Source organism: Triturus cristatus, chromosome 10 (genome assembly GCF_964204655.1).
Source record: "Triturus cristatus chromosome 10, aTriCri1.1, whole genome shotgun sequence".
Classification (NCBI taxonomy): Eukaryota; Metazoa; Chordata; class Amphibia; order Caudata; family Salamandridae; genus Triturus; species Triturus cristatus.
Genome location: NC_140593.1, coordinates 49,832,922 through 49,857,521, shown reverse-complemented (window position 1 = coordinate 49,857,521; position 24,600 = coordinate 49,832,922). Strand labels below are relative to the sequence as shown.

The 24,600-nt window shown below is 47.9% G+C and overlaps 1 protein-coding gene across 5 annotated transcripts in view; it reads left to right on the top strand.

The window, feature by feature from the left end:
* LOC146788808 (SLAIN motif-containing protein-like) overlaps positions 1-24,600 on the top strand; it is a 418,592-nt gene that overhangs the window by 293,741 nt on the left and 100,251 nt on the right. For 4 of the 5 annotated variants that reach the window (XM_085630383.1, XM_085630381.1, XM_085630382.1 and 1 more), the window contains one exon: positions 9,187-9,336. The exons of the other annotated variant lie outside the window; for it this stretch is intronic. In XM_085630383.1, the coding sequence (XP_085486509.1) occupies positions 9,187-9,336 (150 nt within the window). The remainder of the gene's footprint in view (positions 1-9,186; positions 9,337-24,600) is intronic. 5 annotated transcript variants of the gene reach the window in all.

The following is a 24,600-nucleotide window of genomic DNA, read 5'->3' as shown; positions in this document are numbered from 1 at the left end:
TTCCACAACCTAGCCATTTGGCTACGAAAGGCCAGCATGTAGCTCACCAAACCCGGGGGAAGTTTTCTGGGAGTCTTTTCCCATCCATCCTTCACCAGGCTGAGGGGTCCACGCACAGGGTGCCCGTACAACAGCTCGAAGGGGCTGAAGCCCACTCCCTTCTGTGGTACCTCCCTTTAAGAAAACAGCAAACAAGGTAGGAGGACGTCCCATTTCCTCCACAGGCTCTCGGGCAGACTCCTGATCATGCCCTTTAAGGTTTTGTTAAACCTCTCCACCAGACCATTGGTCTGGGGGTGATAAGGAGTGGAGAACCGGTAAGTGACTCCACACTCTTTCCACATAGCCCGCATATATGCCGACATGAAGTTGGTACCTCTGTCCGACACAACTTCCTTGGGGAATCCCATCCGGGTGAAAATTCCCATAAGAGCCCGTGCCACTGCAGGTGCAGTAATGGTCCTCAGAGGGATAGCCTCTGGGTACCGAGTGGCATGATCCACCAGAACCAGGATAAACCTGTGACCGGCAGACGTTGGTGGATCCAATGGCCCAACAATGTCGATGCCCACCCATTCAAAGGGGGTGCCAACGACAGGCAGTGGTTCCAGGGGAGCCTTCAGCTTCACCCCTGTTTTCCCACTAGCTTGGCAGGTTACACACGTCCTACAAAAAGTATCGGACGTAATCCTCATCTGAGGCCAGTAGAAATGAGGGACAAGTCGAGCAAAGGTCTTGTCTTGTCCCAAGTGTCCTGCCAAGGGTATTTCATGAGCCAATTCCAATAGGAAGGCTTGGTAACGCTGGGGAACCACCAAGGCCCGGGATGAACCATGCACCGGAGCCTTGGGTTCGCTATAAAGGAGTCCATCTTCCCAATATATGTGGAAGTTCCCCGAATCGTTAACCGCTGCCTGGGCTTCGGCCTGCCGCCGTAAACCCTCAAGGGTAGGGCACTCCTTTTGGGCCCGACAAAACTCCTCCCTAGTAGGTCCTCCCTCCACCTGCCAGTCTGCAGGGGTAGGTAAGCCCTCCAGGGAAGTTACATCCCCCTCCGTAGATTCAGGGACCACACCAGTCACCCCATCCGCCTTTGGAGGTTCCGATGCCAGGGCAGGCTTCCCCCGTCTACCCTTTCCGGCAGCTGGTTGGGCCTTTGTCCCAGACTCCAACCTCTGTGAACTCCCTCTTCGGGCAGTCACGGACCGGGTGTTGGCACACGTCCACTCAGGGGTCCCCAACATTTCCATGTGGGCCCTGAACTCGGCCTCCTTCCACGCCGAGTGTTCAAGGTCATTTCCCAACAGGCAGTCGACCGGCAGGGCTTATCGCAACTCGTAGAGGACCCGCAACCCCTCCCCACTCAAAGGGAATCTGGGCCACCGGATAGTGACCCTCTCGGTTGTCAGCCATCACAACCGGGTGGACTACATTGGGAACCACCTGCTCTGGGGACACCAGCTGACTCCTTACCATAGTCATGCTGGCTCCTGTGTCCCTCAGAGCCTCCACCCTCTGGGCATTGATGGTGACCCATTGCCTGTACTTAGTAGTATTCGAGGGCACCTGGGTCTTAGGAACCATCTCACAATCCCCTAAGGACACTAAGGTTAACCCTGCCCACTCACCTCCCTTATCTAGGGGCAACTCCTCCCCAAGCACTACACTCGCCACCCCAGGGATCTTTCCTCCAATGGGAGGGTGTGGTCTCTTGGGACACTTGGCATCCCCCTTATAGTGCCCAACCTCACCACACTCATAACATCGGACAACCCTAGGCTGCTGACCACGGTCAGGATAAGGGGGTTTGTGGGGGCCAACCTTAGGAGGGAATCCTACTCCCTTCCCTTGTGAACTCTTTTGGGGGCCTTTAGAGAACTCCTTCTTTTTGTCTCCCCCCCCCCCCCCCTCTTTCTTCTGGGGGGCGCCCTGTCCAGCCCCTTGGAAATTCCCTCCAGTCCCTTTTGAGGATACCCGGGTACTTGCCCAGATATCCGCCTCCTCTGCAAGCTTCCTAGGATTAGTTAGCTTGCTGTCCACCAGGTGCTGACGCAGCTCCGGAAAACTTTTCTCGAGGAGGTGCTCCTTTAAAATCAGGTTATACAATCCCTCATAGTCCTTTACCTCACTGCCCTGCACCCAGCCCTCTAAGGCCTTCTTGGCATAGTCCGAGAAGTCTACCCAATTCTGGGTGGCCAACTTTTGACTGCCCCGAAACCTCTGCCTGAATTTTTCAGGGGTCAACCCAAATTTCCTAACTAGGGCGACCTCCATGATGGGGTAATTGGTCTGATCTTGCTGTTCCAACGCTAACAAGGCATCCCTCCCCACCGGAGGCATATACCTATATAGACCACCCCCCCCACTGAGCTTCGGGGACCCCATGGGCTCTTAAAGAGACCTCCTAGGCAGCCAGCCATTTAACGATGTCATCCCCGACACCATAGCTGGCGACTACATCTTTTGGCAGGTAAGGCCTGGACTCCCTGGGGATTTCTCTCGGTATGCTGCCACCAATGGGACTGCTGGGGGTTCCCAACTGTAGGGCTTTGAGTTCCAATTCCTTTAAATGGAGCTCATGGAGGAATCTCCTCTCCTCCCTCTTTCTCCAAACGGGCCAGTTCCATTTTAAACTGCCTCTCCTCCCTCCTGTCAACTAAGTCAGCTGATGACAGGCTTCCCCCCGAGGCGCTACTACCTGCCCTTGAAGGGGCCCTAGGTCCTGCATCCATGTGTCCACTCTCAGGGGGAAAGATTAATTCTGGTTTCTCTTTGGTGTCCAGTTCTGGTCCCTCCTCCCGTTTCCCGCTAGGGTGGGCCATGACCCAGGCTCTCAAGCTAGTTTGGAGTTCTATTTTCTTTGCCCCTTGCTTGAAAAACACCTCTCTCTCTTGGCAGAATTCTTTCAGTTGGGTTACCGTATATTCTTCCAGCCTACCCAACTCAAACTCCATCCTACCAGGTGGGACCCAACCCTGCAGAACAGAAGCTTGCCAAAGGAGGACTTTCCTTTAAGAGGAAATACACCACTAGACAGAATAATTTTAAAAACAAAATTCCAATTTTAGGGAGGCACTCTGGAGAAAACTCTAGTAAAAACAATCAAGTGTAGGTTGTGGCGCGCGCAAAACTGCTACTGAGCGGATGCAAGCACTGATTAAGGATCCCACCGCTGAGCACCAACTTGTTGGACCTACGTCCTAGGGGTAGCTTGGCTCAGGTCAACAGGCTTACATCTCCACTTGGCCTCTCATGCTTGCATCCTACCCAGCTCGCAATCTAGCGCAGCACCACTCAAAAAGGACACTACACCGATTAAGTGTAAGGTTTACTATAAGACTTTATCTCATTTCGTTCTTATTTAAATCGGGTTTCAATTAGACATTACAACCTGAACCAATTCACTACATTTTCATATGAACGTTCCCCTATATCTTGAGGCAAAACCGGACCTTACAGTACAGAATAAACTTTTCATCCAATGTTTTTCTAACAGCTGAACACTCTGTTACATTTCAGAATAGCATTTCCAAGTATTACTTGACAACATCCGACCTGGAATATTACTTCAAGCTTGACACATCACTAACACTCCCCATGTGGGATGTGCATAACACCTGGACTCTGGAAGGACGTCTAACCCCCTTGTAACCCTGCTCGGTAACCACTCCCCTTTTTACACTCTGGGTAATCCTTAAACTAAAAGGGGGGTTAACTGGCTGCCCTGGATATATACCACTTATCGGGACATGGGTAGTACCGTTGACAATCCAGGGGTTACTTTCATCCAGGTAGCTATTAGGGAGTTTGGACACTGAATCTACACCACCCCCGTGACACTCGAAACCTCAGCGCTTTCTGTTACTGGAGCTTGCCCTACCACCACCCACAACAAATATGTGTCCCACCTTTCACCTCACTCTAGTCACGCACATGGGGGCGTTATACTGCCAATAATTATAACAGGCGCTGATGGTCTTCCCCTTCTTAAAGCCTTGGCAAAGTTCCCCAGCGCGCAGTTACTCTCCCTTCTCCCGCGCTGTAATCCCCTGCTTACTGTCCATCCGATGTCCTCCTCTGGCAGCTCGCGAGGTTGCGCGATGTTTTCCTTCGTTGGGGTCACGGAGCCGAAAAGGGGGGGGGAAATCCTCTCACAGCAATCAGAATGCAAAATTCCCTTCCACGGGGCCACCTCCCCTCAGGATCTTCCCTCCCCCAGGCTCTTTCCTATTCTGACGGGAACCTTCGTCCGACGTCGTCAGAGGGCATTCCCCCTTCTCAGAGGCAGAACCTCCTCCTCCCCACCGGTCACCTGACTGGGAGGCGACGTTGTCGGTCTGCCCACCACTCCTGTGGCTCCAGACCCGGAACAGCGCGTCTGATGGAGGTGTGCCCTCCGCTCTTGCACAACCAGGGGGCGGCGCTCCAGCCCCTACTCATGTGACTCGGGCAGTGGCTTCACGGCTGCCCCGCCTACACTTCCTGACAAGGGTTTCCACAGCAACGCAGTCGCGATGCTCTCACGCCGCCACACGCCCGGGGCCGTTCCCTCTCCTCAGGCCACTCGCTGTCGGCAGCGACAGCCGAATACCACAGGTAATTCCTTGTCCTGGCAATAGGGAAGACAGCCAAACTTTGAAGGCGGCACTCGTGGAGGAAGGGGAGATTGAGGTAACACGGTGCCGATCCTCTCACGGCACTAGGGCTGAAGCTGACAGGACCCTCAGGGCATGGGCACACACATCTTTCCCAGTATCGGTAAAGGTGACAATCCCAGGCGACAGCGGAGCTGTCAGTCGCTAGCCCCCAGCAATGGCCCTCTCTCAGAACCCAGAGGTCAGGGGTACACTCCTCCTCGAGGCCTCACCAAATACGAGTGTCTCAAGTCACTGGCGGCACTCAGGGACTGGTCATCAGGTTGGGGGTGATGTCACTGGCGAGGGAAACCGTGCAGACCCTAAGACCTGTCAATCCCTGACCAGTGCAGCCACCTCCCCACTCAGGTGCCTTACTCCTGGCTAACCGGCCGCTCAGCTCTTCTCTAAAATGGCCGCCCTCCTGTCACCTCTATTTATCACCTTGGTCCTGACTTGCCAGAGGGGCCCAGAAGGTTCTGGAACCTCTCATGGCAGTCATGGTCCAGGTGCTGAGGTGACAGTTGGAGCCACCATTTTGTGAATCTCACCTCCCTTATCTAGTTTCCTCAGTGGAGCACCTTGCGCCTCTCCCTCAGGTAGTGAGGGTGAGGCGCCCAGAACCTCTACATCAGCACCCAAAAAGTTGGTAGTAGACAGGAAAGAAAAATGAGAAGGGGATGGGACTAAAAAAAAATAATAGAACGAGGAGGGAACTGCCAAAGGGCTGACAGGTCTAACACGGACCATCTGGTACATGCATTGAAATGGGACAGTAAGACTAACACACAATCGATCACTACATCCTGGGGCCTACAAATGTTAAAACTGTGTAGTTTGCGCACTCCAATTTAATGCAGCATTCCGTCCATCATTTGTTCCTTTTGCTTTTGTCGCCCCAAGTTGAAAGGGTATGCCCAGATGTGGGTATTGTGCTCACTGCGTCACTGGATTCAAGCTAGCCCGGCTGATGAGGGGTGATACCTTGAAACCGGTCCCAGGATGCTTGTTTCTGGTCCAGGGAGGACCTGGCTTGGGATTTCGGGCTGGACTGTTCCCATGAGGGGCATGGTCAAGACTGATTTGCAAATGGCTGGGTCTAAACTGGGGTGGCGTGGTGAGCAAAAGAACGATGGATTAAACCCAGATCCTTGTGACTTGGGGTGAATGTTTGCATTTTTCAGCATTCTGTCCTTTTAAAGTAGGAAACCATACTTTCCTAATGAAACAATTCAGTAATTGTCGCACAGTGAATGTCATGTATGCAATATGATGTCCATGTGACCTATATATATAGGTCAGACTACCCAGATGATTAAACAGCACTTCATCCAACACAAAAGCTGCATCATATGCAGAGTGGAAAATGCTCCACTTGTTTCCCACTACATTATCATGAATCACTCAGACTGAATTGGTTTGGCAAGTGATAGATCACCGTATCCACCCATTACGCTGAGGCGCCATTTAACAACTATTGCACAGATGCAAATGTCGCTGGATGACACTTTGCAGCTCCGTAAATCAGGGTCTCAACGCTTTAGGTGAGTGGAATAATACTGTTTCTGCTTAGGGCACTTCCTCCCCAATATAAACCCCACTATAGGTACCGGCTGGTACTTTCTCTCCTAGTGACTAACCCATGGATTTATTCCTTGTCTGTTACTCAGAGCACTGACCCTAGGCAAATGATGGACTCTTGTCCTATGTGTATATATTGCCATATTTACCCTTCCGTGTACAGACTCACTATGTCGTAATAGTGATTGTGTTAACAGTTGGTTGTAAATATGGTATAATATTCCGAACAACGTGTAAAAATTGTTCAATATGCATTTGTGGTTTGGGATTTTCCTTCCTTTCAACCCTTCCTTGTACGAACTCATTCTGTCGTAATAGTGATTGTGCTAACAGTTGGTGCAAATATGGTATAATATGCATATAATGTGTAAATATCGTCAAATACGTATTTGTGGTTTGGAATTTTCTTTCCTTTTCTGTCTTTCCCCTAATCCAGGTAACAAGTGTGCCTACCTTCCCGCAGACTCTCTTGAATCCCCTCACCAATCTTACACAACCCCCAGGGAGACTTAAGCGGGTTCCTTCCCCTCTTCAAGGTCCCGGTATAGTGTCAAAATTGGCTGCAAGAAAAATTCCCAGCATGCACGCTAGTGGTAGAGTTCATGTCCTGCTGGCCTTTGATTATCCTCAAAGACTTTCCTCTAGTGGAAAGGCTCCAGCGTTGTGACTCGGTCATTAGGTAAGCCTCCTCTCTCCTGCCCGGGTTCCTCAAACTCCGCCTCTCATATTCCTGTGAGAACTGCACACAACCTGGTTGGCTTCTGCGTTACACCCACTCTTGTCATTCATGCCTCCCTCCTTTTCTTCCCTTAGCATCACGACTTCGGATTGATTCCTTCCTCTGATGTCCCACATCTCTAATGTAACTGCATAGGGCTTGATTGTTGGATTTACTTCGTGGACATTGATTCCCTTCCGTGCTGTCCTGGTGAGCCACACGCTTTCCATAGAATTGGTAAGCGCTACTCACCCTTTTTCTCCCCTCGTTATTCTTCATTTAGTTTCAGGGTAGGTTTCTGTATGCACAGCCGGATCCTACGGGTGCAGCTTTGCCACCCCCAACCCCTCTCATGGAGTTACCTAGCATTGTCTAGATTTCTTTCATTGATGAGCCTTTCAGGTAGTTATAAGTTAACCCCTGGTTTTTTTTTTCCTTCTCTCCCCCTTCCTTTTCTTTCTTGAACTTTGTTCTTGACCCCCTCTTTTGTTTCTATTATACAGCAATTGCCAAATCATTGTGCAATCCCGTCCTGATGATGACCTGAAATCAAACCGGTCGAAACGCCATCGACCTCACTCAGCTTACTCTTGGCTTACTTGGTTCCTAACATGTCCCTAACAAATTGTTATCTCATTGTTCATGTTATGTATCAATTTAAAATTGTGCTGTCACACAGTTTATTCCACTATATTACATGTCACACTTGCGCCGTTCACCTTGTCACAAGCACTTTGTTTGCACTAATGTTTTGGATTGCACTTGCATATGATGAAATATTGCTGTCAAAACTATACGTACAAGTTATTAACCCCTGCGCTGCGGCGCGAATTCCGCCGCAGCGCTGGGGGGGGTTTGGGGTGAGCGCGGCACCGCCATGCTCATGACGGAACCACGCCGTCATGAGTCACGGGCGAGCTGTGCTCATGACGGCGTGGTTCCGTCATGACTCCACCCACTTGCGCTGATCACCCGCACAGGCGGGGAAACAGCGCCGCGTGGGCGGAGCGCCCGCCAACGGCCGCAGCATGACGGAACCACTCTGTCATGAGCACACGGCGCCAGTGGCTCATGACGGAGTGGTTCCGTCATGAGCATGCAGGGGGTTAAGAGATTAAATACTGACCACAATATCTAACCTTGGTGTCCTTTCCCTTTTCTGTTGTTGTGCACATAATTTTGCACTTTATTTAACTGCCTTTTGAAGTATTACCTGTTGAGACGTGGTTTGTTACCAGAATCACCCAGGTCTCAACTGGGGGTGTGGGATTTCTTCTGTTTTTCTTGCTAGTTTTATAAATAACACATACTTCCTTTGCTGTACAAACCCAGCTTTTATATCTGCAAATTCTGAATTTTTGCACATGCCCTATATGAATAGAAGGGATTGTCCAAATAAAGGTGTTTTATCCAGTGTACATTTTATATCAGGCAGTGTTAACTCGTTTATTTTTCCTTTTGAGCAGCATTTTTCAGACCAGATTTTGCTTTGCCTATGTAGGTGCATACCGTATTCTTTTAATCAGCAAAGATTGCTCTCCTCCAGTCCAAGCCTTCTGTGACTTCCCAGCCTCTGCTGCTTCTCCGCAGATGTGCACTGCTTTCTGGGACCCAGATGTAGAACTTCTTGGTGTATCACTATTGTGGCCTCCTGGAAACACCTTAGGTCTTTCCTGTTTCTGACTTAGCAGCAGGCCACCCAGTTCCCTTGGCCCCTTCTCCATGAACTCCTGTTAATAATAGGAGTTCAGGCAATTGCCCAATGTTTTAGTCAACTTGATCTTCCCTGTTCCAATGGGCTCCGGGAGTGCCTTGCCTGGTTTGTGTGCCTAGAAGCTGTAATCTCTCACCTTTGGGGCGCTACAAATAAGCTGCAGATACCAAGGGGCTTGCAGATAGAGTGGATAGTCAGTGCCCCTGATTCTGGGCTTTTGTATATGTTAATGTGGTTAAGACATCTCTGCCTTTCTACCACAGTAATCCTTCTGCTCTGAACCATGTATTTTTAAGGCATTTGTTTAATTATTGCTGGTCTCCCGCACCAGCTTTAGGACATCAGCCTGTGAATATTAATCTTAAATAATGTGAAACCTTTGTGGGTGTGGTGTGCAGGTGGTCTATAGAGTCCCTTGTGCAATTGAAGAGCGTAGAGTGCTTCTTTAGAACGTGGCTGTACTGTGATTGTTGCAGGTCTTGGTTTTCTATTTCTAACACAATGTAACATGAAATGCTTGTTTTTTGCTTTTTCTTTAGCGAGTAGGTGGAAAAGCCTGTATTGCAGTCCTTTGCCGTCACCGAGTGCTCCTCAACCGAATGCAGAGGCAAGCACCTGTAGCAATGCACTAAATTCACCCGGCTACCTCAAATCAACTAACAAATCACTACTAACCTGTGGCAGCTCAGGTATGGCATGGCGAAGCGAGCCAATCAGAAATGCTTTTGTAATGAAGCTGTTTTCTGTTATTTAGATGTACTTTCAAGACTTGTACATGCCCTCTCTAGGTGACCTCTTGTAGGATTATTCAAGGGTTTGCTACACATCGTCATTTCTTGGATACATTTTATTCCCAACCATTTGGCTGGAAGATTTAATGAAACCATCAGCATCCTGCTTTCATGCAGCCTTTCTAACTCATTTACACACTCTTTACTCTCTGTTTATTATCTCGTCAGTCTAAGCCAGGCTACTATAGCTGCAACATGGGAGACCAATTAAGATCTTTTTGTACCACATGCTGTGGGAGAGACCCTATCCTACTTACTTGAATCTTGGAAGGATTTTTAAAGGGAAAGCACTTGATGCTAAACAGGAGTTCTAGGCTTGTGGGTTAATTCCCAGTCTTGAAAGGCTGCCCTTGGAAGCAAGCGCAGCGGTCTTTTGCATAGTTCATTCTCTCGACCCAACAGAACGAATGTGTTAGGATGCTTAACATGGTAATCACCTATTCACTGTGCATTCATCACCTTGAAAACATTACGTTCGAGGCATATGAGCTGCAGATTACACAATTGTGCATAGATCGCCTTCTGGTGTTGGGCCCGGATGTTTGCAGTTGTTTTTCCTCTTGGAATGTCTTTGGAAGTCACGAGGTCGGTGACTCCTCCTTTGGATCGTATTGCGCATGGGCTTCGGCTCCATCCTCAAATTGTTTTTTTCTGCCATCGGGCTCGGATGTGATCTTCGCGCTCCGGTTCCGAACAGCTTCCAGTTCTCCAATCGACGAGCAATCCTCACCCTAATTCGTGGTATTGTTTCGATCGCGATCTCCACACTCGGTGCGGCTCTCATCGATCAAGACCTTCGATTCCAGACGACGGCCTTCGGGCCTACCCAAGCTCCGGTCCTGGCTAATGGAAAGGACTCCCTTCAAGAAGTGCCCTCGATGTGGGTCCAAATTCCCCCACACCGATTTCCACGAAGTATGTAACCTCTGCCTCTCCCCTGAACACGAGGCTTGAGACTGTCCGGCGTGCAAGTCCTTCCGGTCCAAGAAAACCATTTGAGACCGAAGGGCACGAAGAACCATGGCACACTCGTCGACGGTGATTCCAGATGACCTCTTTGGAGAGGGCGTCGACGCTCCAGAAGAACACCACACCGACGAGGGCCTCGTCAGCGCCTCCAAAGCCGACGATTCAGATGTGGAGGACATCACTCCGGCACAGAGGGTCGTGAGTACCGAACTACCCCCCCCCCCCCCCCCCTCCCCCCCCCACACACACACCCTCGACGGCACCGAAAAAGGCTTCGGTTACGCCTTCGCCTGCGGGCCTAGGTAAGACCAAAGACACTGCTTCCCACACTGCACCTTCGGGACCGGTAAAGAAGCCGATTAAGCCTTTTGGCGGCTTGGGCACGAGCCAGCCCACCGTCTGTGCTGAGAAACACTCCTCCGCACTGACGCTGAAAAAGAAAATGGCCTCCTTGGCACCCAGCTCCATACCGAAACACTTGGCGCCGAAACCCAGCTATAGCTCCTCGGTACGGACACCATCCCAGGAACCGACCAAAAAACACAAGGCCATCGACATCTATATCTTGAAGCCGAAAACCATCTCGGCACCGAGTAAACCAACAGCCCTTTCCAAACCGCATAGTTCCAAACAGCGGACTAGCACAGACTCTAAAACCAGACCACCAACGGCCCCGATGCCTTCGGCGCCGACGGACAAACCACCCTCGGAAGAACTCTTTACACCGGATCCATTACAAAAGACATTGATCAAGGACCCTTAAAATCGGACACATGATACTCCGCATCAAAAAGAGACAGCTGGAAAAACCTGCTCCACCTCCAAAGAGGAAGGACTCTGCTACCTCCCCTTTCAGAATGCCTTAACCACCTCCTCCACCCCCTCCACCGTCCCCTCCTCCACTTTCTCCACCCCCACCTCATCATTTTCCAACACCCTCTCCGGATCATGATGATGATGATGATGATGATAATGATGTCTATGATGTCATAGGGGACGTACCCCATGACCTACCTACAGGGGACCCCACTCCCACAGGCTCCCCAGACCCATCGGACGACTATAACATCCCTGACATTCCTAATGTCCCACAAGATGATCTCTACCCTTAGAGACCATCCCCACCAGAAGACTCATTAGGGTTCAACCACTTACTCCAGAGGGCTGCACACTATCACGGGGTAGATCTCCATACTGACCCCGTGGAGGAGGACTTCCTTCTAGATACCTTTGACACTACGCACAGGGCCACCTCCATACTGCCCATGCTCAAGGGAGTTATTAAACACGAGCCGGAGGTTTTATAAAGACCCAGTCAGAGCCAGGGTCATTAACCCGCGCATTGATAAATATAAAGCCGCCCCTACAGATCCCTCCTACATCAGAGGGCCAGCACCACTAGATTCCCTGATAGTGTCCACAGCACGAAAGAGGGCCAACTCCCAAGCGTCAGGCGAAGCACCACCACCTGACAAAGAGTCAAAACTCTTGGACGCATCCGGCAAGCGCACTGCATCACGAGCTGCCAACATATGGCGTATCGCTAACACACAAGCGCTACTAGCAAGATACGACAGGGCCCATTATGACGAACTAGAAGCCATAATGCAGCACCTCCCTGACAAATATAAAAATAGGGCAAATGAGTTAATTCAGGAGGGCAAAACCATCACCAATACCTCCATCCGTTGTGCCCTAGATGCAGCTGACACCACCTCCAGGGCCATTAACACCAGCATCCTCCTCCGTCGCCATGCCTGGCTAAGGATCTCAGGCTTCAAACCAGAAGTGCAAGCTTCCATCCTGAACCACCCCTTTGGCCAGGAACATCTGTTCGGCCCAAAAGTAGATAAGGCCCTTGAAAAAATGAAAAAAGTCACTGATACGGCAAAGTCTATGGGAGCCTTACAATCACACCCTCCCAGGCGCTCCTTTCGCCGCTCTTCCTTTCGGAGCACATCCAGAGGCTACTCCTCTGACACAGCTTCCACTTCATATAAGGCCCCTACCCAATCCACCTTTACAAGGGGTTACCAAAGAGGCGGCTACAGAGGCAACAATAATAAAGGCAGAGGCAAGACAAACACCGCCCGCTCTGCCTCCCCAACAAACCAATGACTTCCCTTCACTGCCCGCAGACCATCCCACTCCGGTCGGAGGCAGACTGCAAAATTTCCTTCCTGTCTGGACTACCATCACCTCAGACAAATGGGTAACACAAATAATTCGGTCAGGCTACTGCCTAGAACTAATATATATCCCGCTAAATATTCCACCCAGACAACGCCCAATGTCACAGGAACATCTAACACTACTAAAGCAGGAGGTAATCTCCCTCCTACAAAAAGGGTCGATAGAACACGTTCCTACCAACCAACAAAATATGAGGTCTACTCCCTATATTTTCTCATACCAAAAAGGGACGAGACTCTATGGCCCATCCTAGACCTCAGGCCCCTAAACAGATGCATACACTCGGACCACTTTCACATGGTAACACTTCAGCAGGTACTTCCACTGCTTTCCAACAATGATATCCTGACCACTTTAGTTCCTCAGATTTGTAGTGGACAACCAACACTACCAATTCAAAGTACTCCCATTTGGAGTCACAACAGCACCACGAGTATTCACCAAGTGCCTAGCAGTAGTGGCAGCACACCTCAGGAGACAACACATCCATGTCTTCCCATACCTAGACGACTGGCTGATAAAAGCCAGCTCATACAACCAGTGTGTACAACACACGCACGCCACTATCCAGCTACTTCACGAACTGTGCTTCACAGTAAACCACGCAAAGTCCCATCTACAACCATCCTACATAAAACAATACCTCGGTGCCACCATAGACACCTCAAGAGCACTAGCCTACCCCAGTCCTGCCAGGATTACAAGCATTCAGGCTCTACGCGCAAAATTTATAACACAACACTCCCTTCCAGCTCGAGTGTTTATGCAACTTTTAGGGATGATGGCCTCTGCATATTCATAGTACCTCACGCAAGACTCCAGATGCGTCCTCTCCAAGAGTGCTTAGCGCGCCAATGGAACCAGGCCCAAGGTCAATTAACAGATCTGGTGTTGGTAGACGGTCGTACCCATCGCTCTCTGCAGTGGTGGACCACCAAAAACCTTTCCAAAGGGCGACCGTTCCTGGACCCGGTTCCTCAGATAGTACTGACAACGGACGCATCGCTCTCCGGCTGGGGAGGTCACCTACTACATCACACCATGCAGGGCAGATGGACACCTCAACAAAAGTTACTCCACATCAACCATCTGGAGTTACTAGCCATCTTTTTAGCCCTAAAATCTTTTCAAACACAGATTACAGGCAAGGCAGTCCTAGTCCGCATAGACAACATGACAGCCATGTACTATATACAAAAACAAGGCGGCACACACTCTCCACAGCTCTCTCAGCTAGCACAAAGCATATGGAGATGGGCTATACCCCAGAAAATCTTTCTCCTAGCCCAACATGTCCCAGGAGTCCAAAACACCATAGCAGATCTGTTCAGCAGACAAACACAACATCTCCACGAGTGGGAACTCCACCCAAAAGTTCTTCACCCGTACTTTCAAATGTGGGGGCATCCACAGATAGACCTCTTCGTCACCCACGAATACGCCAAATGCCCAAGCTTCGCCGCCAGATATCCACACCCATTGTCCAAAGGCAATGCGATATGGACGAACTGGTCAGGCAGATTTGCATACGCTTTTCCGCCTCTCCCACTCATTCCACTAGTAGTGCGCAAACTACAACAACTCTCCCTCACACTAATCCTAGTAGCTCCAACTTGTACAGACAACCGTGGTACACCACACTGCTGTAACTATCCGTAGTACCGCACCAAAAATTACACCTCTCTCCACACCTCTTAACCCAGAACCATGGAGAGATCATGCACCCGGACCCAGCTCAGCTCAACCTTGCGATCTGGCTCCTGAAATCCTAGAATTCGGTTACCTAAATCTTCCCCCTGACTGTATGAACGTCATCAAAGAAGCTAGGTGACCCACCACTAGAGCGTGCTACGCGGCCAAGTGGAAACGTTTTGTTGTCTATTGTCACAACAATACCATCAATCCCCTAGATGTGTCCATTCAACACATCATATGCTATTTACTACATCTACAAAGATGCAATCTAGCCTATACGTCCATTAGACTGCACCTTGCAGCCATAGCAGCTTATCTACAAAACAGGCAACATCTATCACTTTTTAGTGTACCTGCCATTAAAGCCTTCATGGAAGGCCTTAAAAGAATAATTCACTCCAGAGTGCCACCCTCACCTGTGTGGAACTTAAATATCGTTCTCACCAGACTAATAGGGCCTCCCTTCGAACTTCTACACAAATATGAGCTTCAATTCCTAACATGGAAAACCGCTTTTCTTGTAGCCATCACTTCCCTCGGAAGGGTCAGTGAAATACAAGCACTTACCATTCAAGAACCTTTTCTCCAAATGCACCAGAACAAGGTTGTTCTGCGTACCAACCCAAAATTACTCCCTAAAGTCATTTCTCCCTTTCACCTAAACCAATCTGTAGAACTACCAGTATTCTTCTCACAACCAGACGGTTGCAGAAAGAGCTCTTCACGCATTAGATGTCAAACGAGCCTTACTCTAGTACATAGAGAGAACACAACCTTTCCGTAAGACCAAACAACTGTTTGTCTCTTTCTCACCACCACACAAAGGCAACCCCATCTCCAAGTCGGAGATAGCTAGGTGGATTGTCAAATGCATTCAGATTTGCTACCACAAAGCAAAACAAACGCTATCCGTTCCCCCTAAAGCCCACTCTACACGTAAAATAGGGGCTTCAATGGCTTTTTTAGGGAACATCCCATTAGATGATATCTGCAAAGCAGCTACATGGTCAACACCGCACACTTTCACTAAGCACTATTGTGTAGATGTGCAAACTAAGCAACAGGCTAGTGTGGGCCAGGCTGTACTCGGAACATTATTTCAAACCACTGCAACAGATACAGGTAGTCGCCGCTAACTGTGGGTACTGCTATATAGTCTATGCAAAGTGTGTAATCTGCAGCTCATATACCTCAAACGGAATATGCTACTTACCAGTATGTATCTGTTCTTGGCATGTAGAGCTGCAGATCTACACACGCCAACCCGCCTCCCCGGCTGCCTTTATCTGATCCAGTCTATCTTATTTAGATACAACACACATGGGCATCTTTACTGTTATTACTACGCTCCATCTTTCCCTGCTGGCGAAAAATAATCTGAGGATGGAGCCGAAGCCCATGCGCAATACGATCCAAAGGAGGAGTCGCCGACCTCGTGACTTCCAAAGACTTTCCAAGAGGAAAAACAACTGCAAACATCCGAGCCCAACACCAGATGCCGCTCTATGCACAAGTGTGTAGATCTGCAGCTCTACATGCCAAGAACAGATGGATACTGGTAAGTCGCATATTCCTTTCTAAGGTAAAGTTCCCCCAACACAAAAACCCTTCCACTCGCAAGTTGCAGTTGTCCTATTCCCCCTACCCTCCTCATGCACCAAGCTTATCTTGTGTATCAGATAGCAGCACCGGTGTCTTCCGGACAGCAAAGGGAATACCTCTTACTCCCTCAAGGCCCAATCAACAGTTTGAAAGGCTCATAATGAATAAACACAAGAAAAAGGAGAAAAGACAACTCGGTGATGTTCTTTTGTAGGGAGTAGTGAGGTGGGCGGGAAATAAATTAACCATCTTGCTCATCCTCTTTATTTTTTTAAACTGAGAAACTGTAATGAAAAATGCTTTTCACATTCGGATGCAATAAGCTGCTTGTGACTGACCTAAAACCATGCAATAAATACTTATAGAAAATGTCGAAATTAGGTAAAGAGATTTAATGCAGTAAAATACAAGGGTAATATTTAAAAAAAAATATAAGATAAAGATCTGAAAGATAAAACTGTAGGGTTGCTTTGAAATGATTTCATTATTAAAGTTTTTTTCTCTCGAGACCCTGGAAAACAAAGAAAAACATTGTCCATCTAATATTTACAGCATTAACCCCTCCCCTGCTCATGACGGAGCCATTCCGTCATGAGCCACGGTTGCCGTGTGCTCATGACGGAGTGGGTCCGTCATGCCGCGGCCGTTGGCGGCCGCTCCGCCCACGCGGCGCTAATTCCCCGCCTGTGCGGGCGATTAGCGCCGTGGGCGGAGTCATGACGGAGCCACTCCGTCATGAGCACAGCTCAACCGTGGCTCATGACGGAATGGCTCCGTCACGAGCACAGCGCCACCGCGCTGCCCCCCAACCCCCCTCCCCCCCAGCGCTGCGGTAGAATTCCCGCGGCAGCGAAGGGGTTAAAGAAGCAACTATCATGTACAAAAAAACAAATTAAGATTAATGAATGAGAATGACCATTGATAAAGTCCATAGGTCTTGCCTGCTACAGTTATTGGTGTTCTGAGTGTCTTTTAGCTATGTTGTTTAGCAGCACAGATGAAGTTTTATAAAATAAAAAAGTGCTATGACACGGACAGGAGGGGCCAAGCAACAAGAAAGGATGGGAGGGGGGGGAAGCAAGCTAGCGGGGGCTGAGGGTGGAGAGAACAGGGCAAGCAACAGCACTGAGTGGGAAGGGAGCTAACCAGCAAAAACACTAATCGGGAGGTTGAAAGGGAGAGGGGCAAGCTACAATATGGAGAGGTACGGGAGTAGGCAAGCTACAGCACAGAGAGGGATGGCAAGGGGCAACCAACACAGAACAGGAGTGAGCAAGCAACAACATGGAGCAGGAACAGACCGAGGGAAGGGGCATGCAACAACACTCGAGGATGGGAGGGAGGGAGCAAGCCACAATGAAGAGCGGGAGGGTGGGGGGCAAGCCACAACGCAGAGATTCAAGCAACAACACTGAGGGTGTGGGGGGCATGCAAGAACGCGGAGCAAGAAGAGTGGTGGGACAAACACGAAGCCGAGCTCAAGCTACAATAGGGAGCGGGGGGTGGGATGGGCAGGGGAGCAAAAACGCGGACCAGCACAAGAGAGCAAGAAACAACACAGATCAGAACGGAGGGTTGATTAGGGCAAGCAGCAAGATGGAGCCGAACTGAGTGGGTAGCAGGTTAGCAACAAAACTGGGCACTATGATGGATGGATGGAGGGTGGGTGTGGGGGAGGCAACAAGAAGCACAATGGCGGGAGGGTCAGGGGAAAAGCAATAATACTGAGGGGGCAAGCAACAATACTGAGGGTGGCAAGCAACATCACGGACAGTGGGTTGGGGACAAGCAACAACACAGACAGCGGCTGGGGCAAGCAGAAACGGGGAGGGGGACAAAAGCACATGGGTAAGAGATCGACGCAGCAGAGGGAGAAGCACATGAGCATACTACCTACAAACACATTCACTCTTATGGAGTGCTTCAGATACAAGAAGAAAGTTGCTCCGAAAGTGCAAGCAGTGAAAGGACACAAGTACTAGGGCCATGCTCCAGGGTAGGGACAAACCCGCTAAGTGAAGTGAAGCCAGCTCACTTACCAAAGAAAAGCAAGGAAATGTGTGACAATGTAGTCGACCAACCGTAAGCAATAAGTGGGTTCTAAACCCACTATAAGCTAACAAAATGTCTCATAGGCCACAGCGCATCCTCTGTCTCAGGCCAGACCTAAAAAGGAGTGAAAAACTGGAGGTTATGCACCGGTTGATAAGCTTTTCACAAAACAAAACCCTGAACTACTCGTTGTCAGTACTTGTTTAGCAGGGATAGTAATTTCTTTTGTTTTATATTTGCAAACATTTTTCAAATCTGCCTGTGATACTTAACATGCATGACCCCTGCCTGTTCTTTCCCTGCATGGCTGTGCTGTGCTAGAGTGACCTGGTCATGGTCTCTGTTTTTGGTATCCTCAGGTTTCACTGTAGTTTCTTTTCTGGGTCTATTTTGTGCTTTGCCTCTTTTTCAACTTTTCAACTTTTCCCACTTTGAGAACTCCTTTTCAACACACTTGCTCTCCAACTAAAAAATGACGTCTGCAGTAGTTCTTGCCGTGCCCAGCAGACATCCCCTAATCTGTTACTCATTGTGGCTACCAGTGTATGATCACACGCTAAGGAGATGGTGTCCTGCAGAGAGCCAAGGCGCAGTAACTGCTGGTAGCTGCACGTCTGTTTTAACTACACGTGTTGTCGCCACATCTTCACAATATCCAGGTGAAGAGTAGACACGCAGGTTCTAAGGCGAGCCCGCACCGCACCCACATCATGTGGGCCCGTTCCAGTGGTCGGATATTCTCTCCCTCGCCTATGAGGCCTACTGTCCTACTTCCCTGAGGTGGAGCCTCTCTACAAGAACCCTGAACTAGGGACTTGAGCTTATAAGGGGTAGATCCCATTCCTTAACTGACCGACAGAGGTCACCACATATATAGATCTACCTCCGGTCCTGAAGAAGTGTCGCTCTATCTCGGAGCAGTATAGACACGAAACATGTTGACCCCAGTCAACTATAGGCTACCCTAATACCTTGACTCATTGCAGTAGCCTCACTGGTTTTACTTAGTCCCAGCCCTGACACCTCAATAAAAGAATAAAACGGGGCCAGGGCCTATTTTAATCACCCTATTCACATTCATTAAGAGTCATCGAATTCCTCTACTCATATACACCCTTCACAAACGGCGTTCTCAGATCAGAAGATCTCCGATAAAGATGCCACCAGGCCCGTGTGACATTGCAGCGCCGGTCCGACGCCCCCCCCCCTTCCCCTCCCCCATCCCGAGACCATAAAATTGCAGGCAGCCAGTGATACTGATCACCTCTGCCTCTAGAGAGGAACTGTTCCCTTTTGATGAACCAGTACACTCTTAGGAGCACATGAACAGGACCTCTGTAAATAACTAGCTCTCTCGTCCCCCCCCCCCCCCCCCTTTGATTATACGCCACATCTTTGTCACCATGAGCCTGAGGTCAGTGTAGTAGGTTTGGAAACTTGAATTTGATTGAAACGACTTGCATTTGAAATCCTGATTTGAGATGTGCAAAAGTTGCGGTTTTCCAGCCTGTGTTCTGCTGATATTACGGCTTCGGAATTAATGTTAGTGATGCGTGTTGATTGGGCATATGAGAGACTGAGTGAAGATGTGAAGTAAGGATGCATGTTTGTTTGTCAGAATGTGAACATTGGAGGGTTCTTTCAACACACAAAGATTTAAATAGTGTCCTACCAAAGTATTGAGTCCAGAAAACTAATGTCACTTGATGTTGTCAGTGATGTCCTAAATGATGCCACAGAACATGTCATGAGTGAAGTGATATGTGATGTCCTAAGCAGTGCGGGGGCACAAGTTATAGTTGACGCTGCTAACTATACCAGATGAATTTCTGTGTTTTTTTTTAGTTCATACCCTTAATGTTGTCATTAACAAATTCACCTAACTATAACACTATAACATTACTTTATCCTTTGCTTTTTTTCTATATATATATATATATATATATATATATATATTCAATGAAAAAACCAAAGGTTTCACACACGTTATAGTTAGCTGGACATTTTACTCGTAAAAAACCATTGAAATTCCCCCGTTATAGTTAGTTAAGCTAACTATAACTCGCGCGCCCGCAATGCACTGCTGATGACGTCACATATTACATCACTCATGACATGGTCAGTGACATCACTCATGACATCACTGATGACATCTCAAATGACATCACTGATGACATCACTAATGACATCATCCCGTGAATGTGTGTTTTTCTGAAAATTAAATATGTTTTATATATGTATATCTCAAGGTCGATGGAAGAATAAATGGGTATATAAGTGTCTAAATGGATGATTTGTTTTTGAAAAATTTATTGTGTAACTGACTGATTAGGTGTATCATAGTGAATACATGGCTTAGTGAGTAATGTTTAAATATGTATATATTCACTGAAAAAACCATAGGTTTCACACATGTTATAGTTAGCGGAAATTTTACTGATAAAAAACCAGTGAAATTCCCCCGTTATAGTTAGCGCAGGCAACTATAACTCACGCGACCGCAATCCTCTGCTGATGCTAATACTGTATTTAGACACTTATTTGCCCATGTCTTCTTCCATACATTTTTAGCTATACATATATTACAAATATATTTTTTTCATAAAGACACATATGTCATCAGCAGAAGATTGCAGTCGCGTGAGTTATAGTTGCCTGCGCTAACTATAACGGGGGGATTTCACTGGTTTTTTATCAGTAAAATTTCCGCTAACTATAACATGTGTGAAACCTATGGTTTTTTCAGTGAATTTGCAAGGTTTTTTAAATGCTAATTCCTAACTATAACGTGTGTGAAACCTATGGTTTTTTCAGTGAATTAGTACGGTTTTTTAAATGCTAAGTTTTTTTCCCTTATAATAAGCCCTGTACATTTGGTGGCCTTCGGCCACCAAAAGCACAGGGGGTGGGGTAAGTGTGGATAGTGTTTTTTGCCCTTAACATAAGCCCTGTGCTTTTGGTGGCCTACGGCCACCAAAAGCACAGGGGGTGGGGTAAGTGTGGATAGTGTTTTTTTTATTTTTATTTTTTTACCGTACGCTTACGGTAAGCGTACGGTAAGCGTACCCCGCGAAATTGCCGAAAAAAAAATAAAACCGTTTTTGCACTTGGGGGATGTTTGGGGACTCCCTCAACATGACTATGTGGGAGGGAGTTGTCAAAACAGCCCCTTTACATGTTTTTGGGCTTGATATTTTAAAAATCACTCTCAGTGCGAGAGACAAAATGGCGGCCGCCGCTTCCTGGTTTCGGCCGATTCGAATGTTTACTAAGATCTAAGAGCCAATCAGAATCGCGCTCGCGCACGCCACCGTACGCTTACCGTAAGCGTACGGTAAGCGTACCGTAAGCTGGCTCAGATATATATATTGATTTAAAGGCTATTTTCTCAGAATCTACTGAACAGATTTACACCAAACCTACAAAAGGCACTTCCTTGACCTAGGGACTACCTCTCTGCCAAATTTTGAGTAATTCTGTTCAGCCGTTCGGGCTGTAGCTCGTTCTAAAGGTCCTATGGCAAAATGCATGGGAAAAACGCGTTTTGGGACCCCCCTTTTATCTCAGCCCCCGCTTGACGGATCCCCCCGAGACTTTCAGGGTAGGAGCGGAGCGTAGCGCCCCACCTATTTTGAAAAATTTGCGAGGATTCGTCGACCGGCGCCAAAGTTATTCAAAATAGAATGTTGAGGTTTTCCTATGGAAACGTGGTCCTAACTATAACTACCTACTGGCTATCGCCAGTAGGTTATATATATATATATATATATATATATATATATATATATCTTAAACCCCCTACCTCTGGCCAGTAAAGTACTCCACAGTACTTCAGGCAGGTCACATGCACTCCAGTGGGCTTTATACGTCCTGGTCGCAGCTCCTTCGATGCTTCTGCATTCACTGCCAACAGAATCACTTAGATTTATGGTTTTCTTCTTTTATTTTGTGGTGAAAGGGTTATACTTTTCCTCTTTGGGCTGCACAAAAGTGATCAAAGTGGAGGAAGGGGTGGGGGAGTAGGTCCTTGGAGGTAAAAAACTCCAAGATGATCAATAGAGAGAGCAGGGTTTGGGGGATGTGGGAGTTCGCAATTCTTTGTAATAGTGGGATCAGCACTTTCCCAGCTCCTTTTCATAGGTGCCTCCCAGAGCTCGTATGCTAGGCAGTGAGCTCCCTCCTCCTTTTGTGATTGGCTTCTTGCTGAGGTATTAGGCTGTCAAGTTCTGGGACGCACCTGTGCTCTTGGGAGTGATACTAAACCTGAGAAGACTGAGATCAGCATGGCCGCCACCCCCATACCCAGCACCGACTGCACAAACAGTGGTGAATACTATAGACTTCAACTGATATGAGGGCTGTTGTTTACCACAATGCATCTGGGCTGCCTGCTGATGTGCCAGGCAGTGTGCTTCCTCCTCCTTAAAGAAATGAATTCCACAAATTACTATAACCTGTACTAGAAAATAGTCAAATACTCAAGGTAGCTTATTGTGGATAGAAATATTAAATTAGGAACTTTTGACTCTAGCCTTCATTATAATACTTATGATTGTTCTTTTTATTCTGCGTTAAGTTACATGAGGTTACATCCGTTACTTTACCTTTTAATTACGGAACTCTTCTTCCAGCACTTTACTCGGCATTGGACCAAAGCAATGGCATGTTTTAACTACTTGGCGGAACAAAAGGAGGTGGTGATGGACGGAGCATCAGAACCAATCAAACACTCACACCCAGTCAACAGATCCGGGTTTAATCCATCATGTTCTTTAGCCCACTCTGCCACCCCAGTTCAGACATGGCCATATGCAAATCAGTCTGACCCTGTGCCTCATGAGAACAGTCCAGCCCGAACTGCCAAGCCGTGTCTTCCCTGGACCGGAAACAAGCTTCCTAGGACCGGTTTCTGGCATTTCACCATCCCCTTTTGTTCCGCTTTGTTCGCCATAAATTGGCAGGGTATGCTCAGACGTGAGTCCCTTGTTCACTTTGCCACTGGATTCAAGCAAGCCTGGCTGAAGACAGCTTAAATGCCAGAAACCAGAAGCTTGTTTCCGGTCCAGGGAAGACATGGCTTGGCAGTTCGGGCTGGACTGTTCCCATGAGGCACAGGGTCAGACTGATTTGCATATGGCCATGTCTGAACTGGGGTGGCAGAGTGGGCTAAAGAACGGTGATGGATTAAACCCGGATCAGTTGACTGGGGGTGAGTGCTTGCAATGTTCAACTCTCCGTCCATCATTTCCTTTGGATTTTGCTATGTTTTAACTACTTACCTAGCATTCAGTAAAGATGGTGAGTTAGTTTCCTCGCTCTGCACTAGATTGCAGAGTTTTTTTCTCTGATCACTTTACAATAAATGAAGGAAGGGATAACTCCGAGCGCTCTGCCCTTCACTGGTTTACAGAAAGTCATTAATTCTATGGCTGTGTACACATCCCAGGACATAATATTGGGATTATGTGAATGTATAATTACTACTGCTTTACCCTGCAACTGTCCCTGAAGGGGAGCATTTTAAATTGCATTCAATTAAGTAAGCAAATTATTGCTATAACTTTCCTTTGAATTCTGAGATAAACTTACTTTGCTGATTCCACATTTGATTACATAAGATTACTTTGTCTTTTACAAAATTAAAGTTAGATTTACAGCTTCCCTCTAGGTGTGAGGAGCTGGCACTGATTATTTTATCCATCATTACGACTACACCAAAAGATGCGCTCCCTGCGTTAGCTGTGAATTACCAAGCGCATATTTACGTGAGCAATGCTTCATGGAAGGCGCTCATGTTTTAAAGCAAAGTGGAGTCTGTCAACAAAAAACATTTTTTTAATCCTGACTTGTCGTTCAGTGTAGTTATAAGAGTGTTATTAATATAATTACCACTGTTTATTAATTTATTAAAATCCTACATTTTTCAACCTTTTAGAACAAAGAAGCACCTGCTTGTAATGGGTGACTGCGAATACAGCATTTGAGGGAAGTTGCCATTTCAATATGACTGGTAACTTTTGAGTGGATACCGCCCAATGACGGAGGCAACTCTCGTCTTCACGGGGACTGGTGCCACAGGTTTGCCCCCCAGGCATTGTAGTAGGTGCAAACTCTTAAGCCTCCTCTGCCTGTATGCTGTGGGGCCTTGCAGAGGTTTTTTGCAAGTGGTGCTGAAACATGAATTTATCAAAACCTAAGAGAAAATGTGTCAGGAAATGCCTCTTTTTGTATGTTCACCCCCACCTTTTTAGTCTGATGCTGCTGGTTTTCGACTGAGTGCACGGAGGCCTTTTAACCTGACTTTAGTGCCAGTTTTCTTACCCCTTACAAAGTGTATGTTGAATTGGATATCACAAATTTGCAACTACTGACTTATAAGTCCCTAGTATATGGCACCCAGGGTACCAAGGGCATGAAAGGCAGTGTCCACCTGAGGCTGCAGCACTGGTTGTGCCACCCTGTGTGTGACAAAGTACAAAATGGCTCCCAGCTAGACACTTGAGACTGGAAGGGCGGTGTTTACACTATCATGTCGAGTTTGCCGTTCAAACCAATTGCAATGCCACCACTTCCCTTAACAATATATGTAAGTCTCCCGTAGGGAAGACCTAGAGAGCCCTAAGACCAGTAGCTGTGTATTATTTAGTGGGA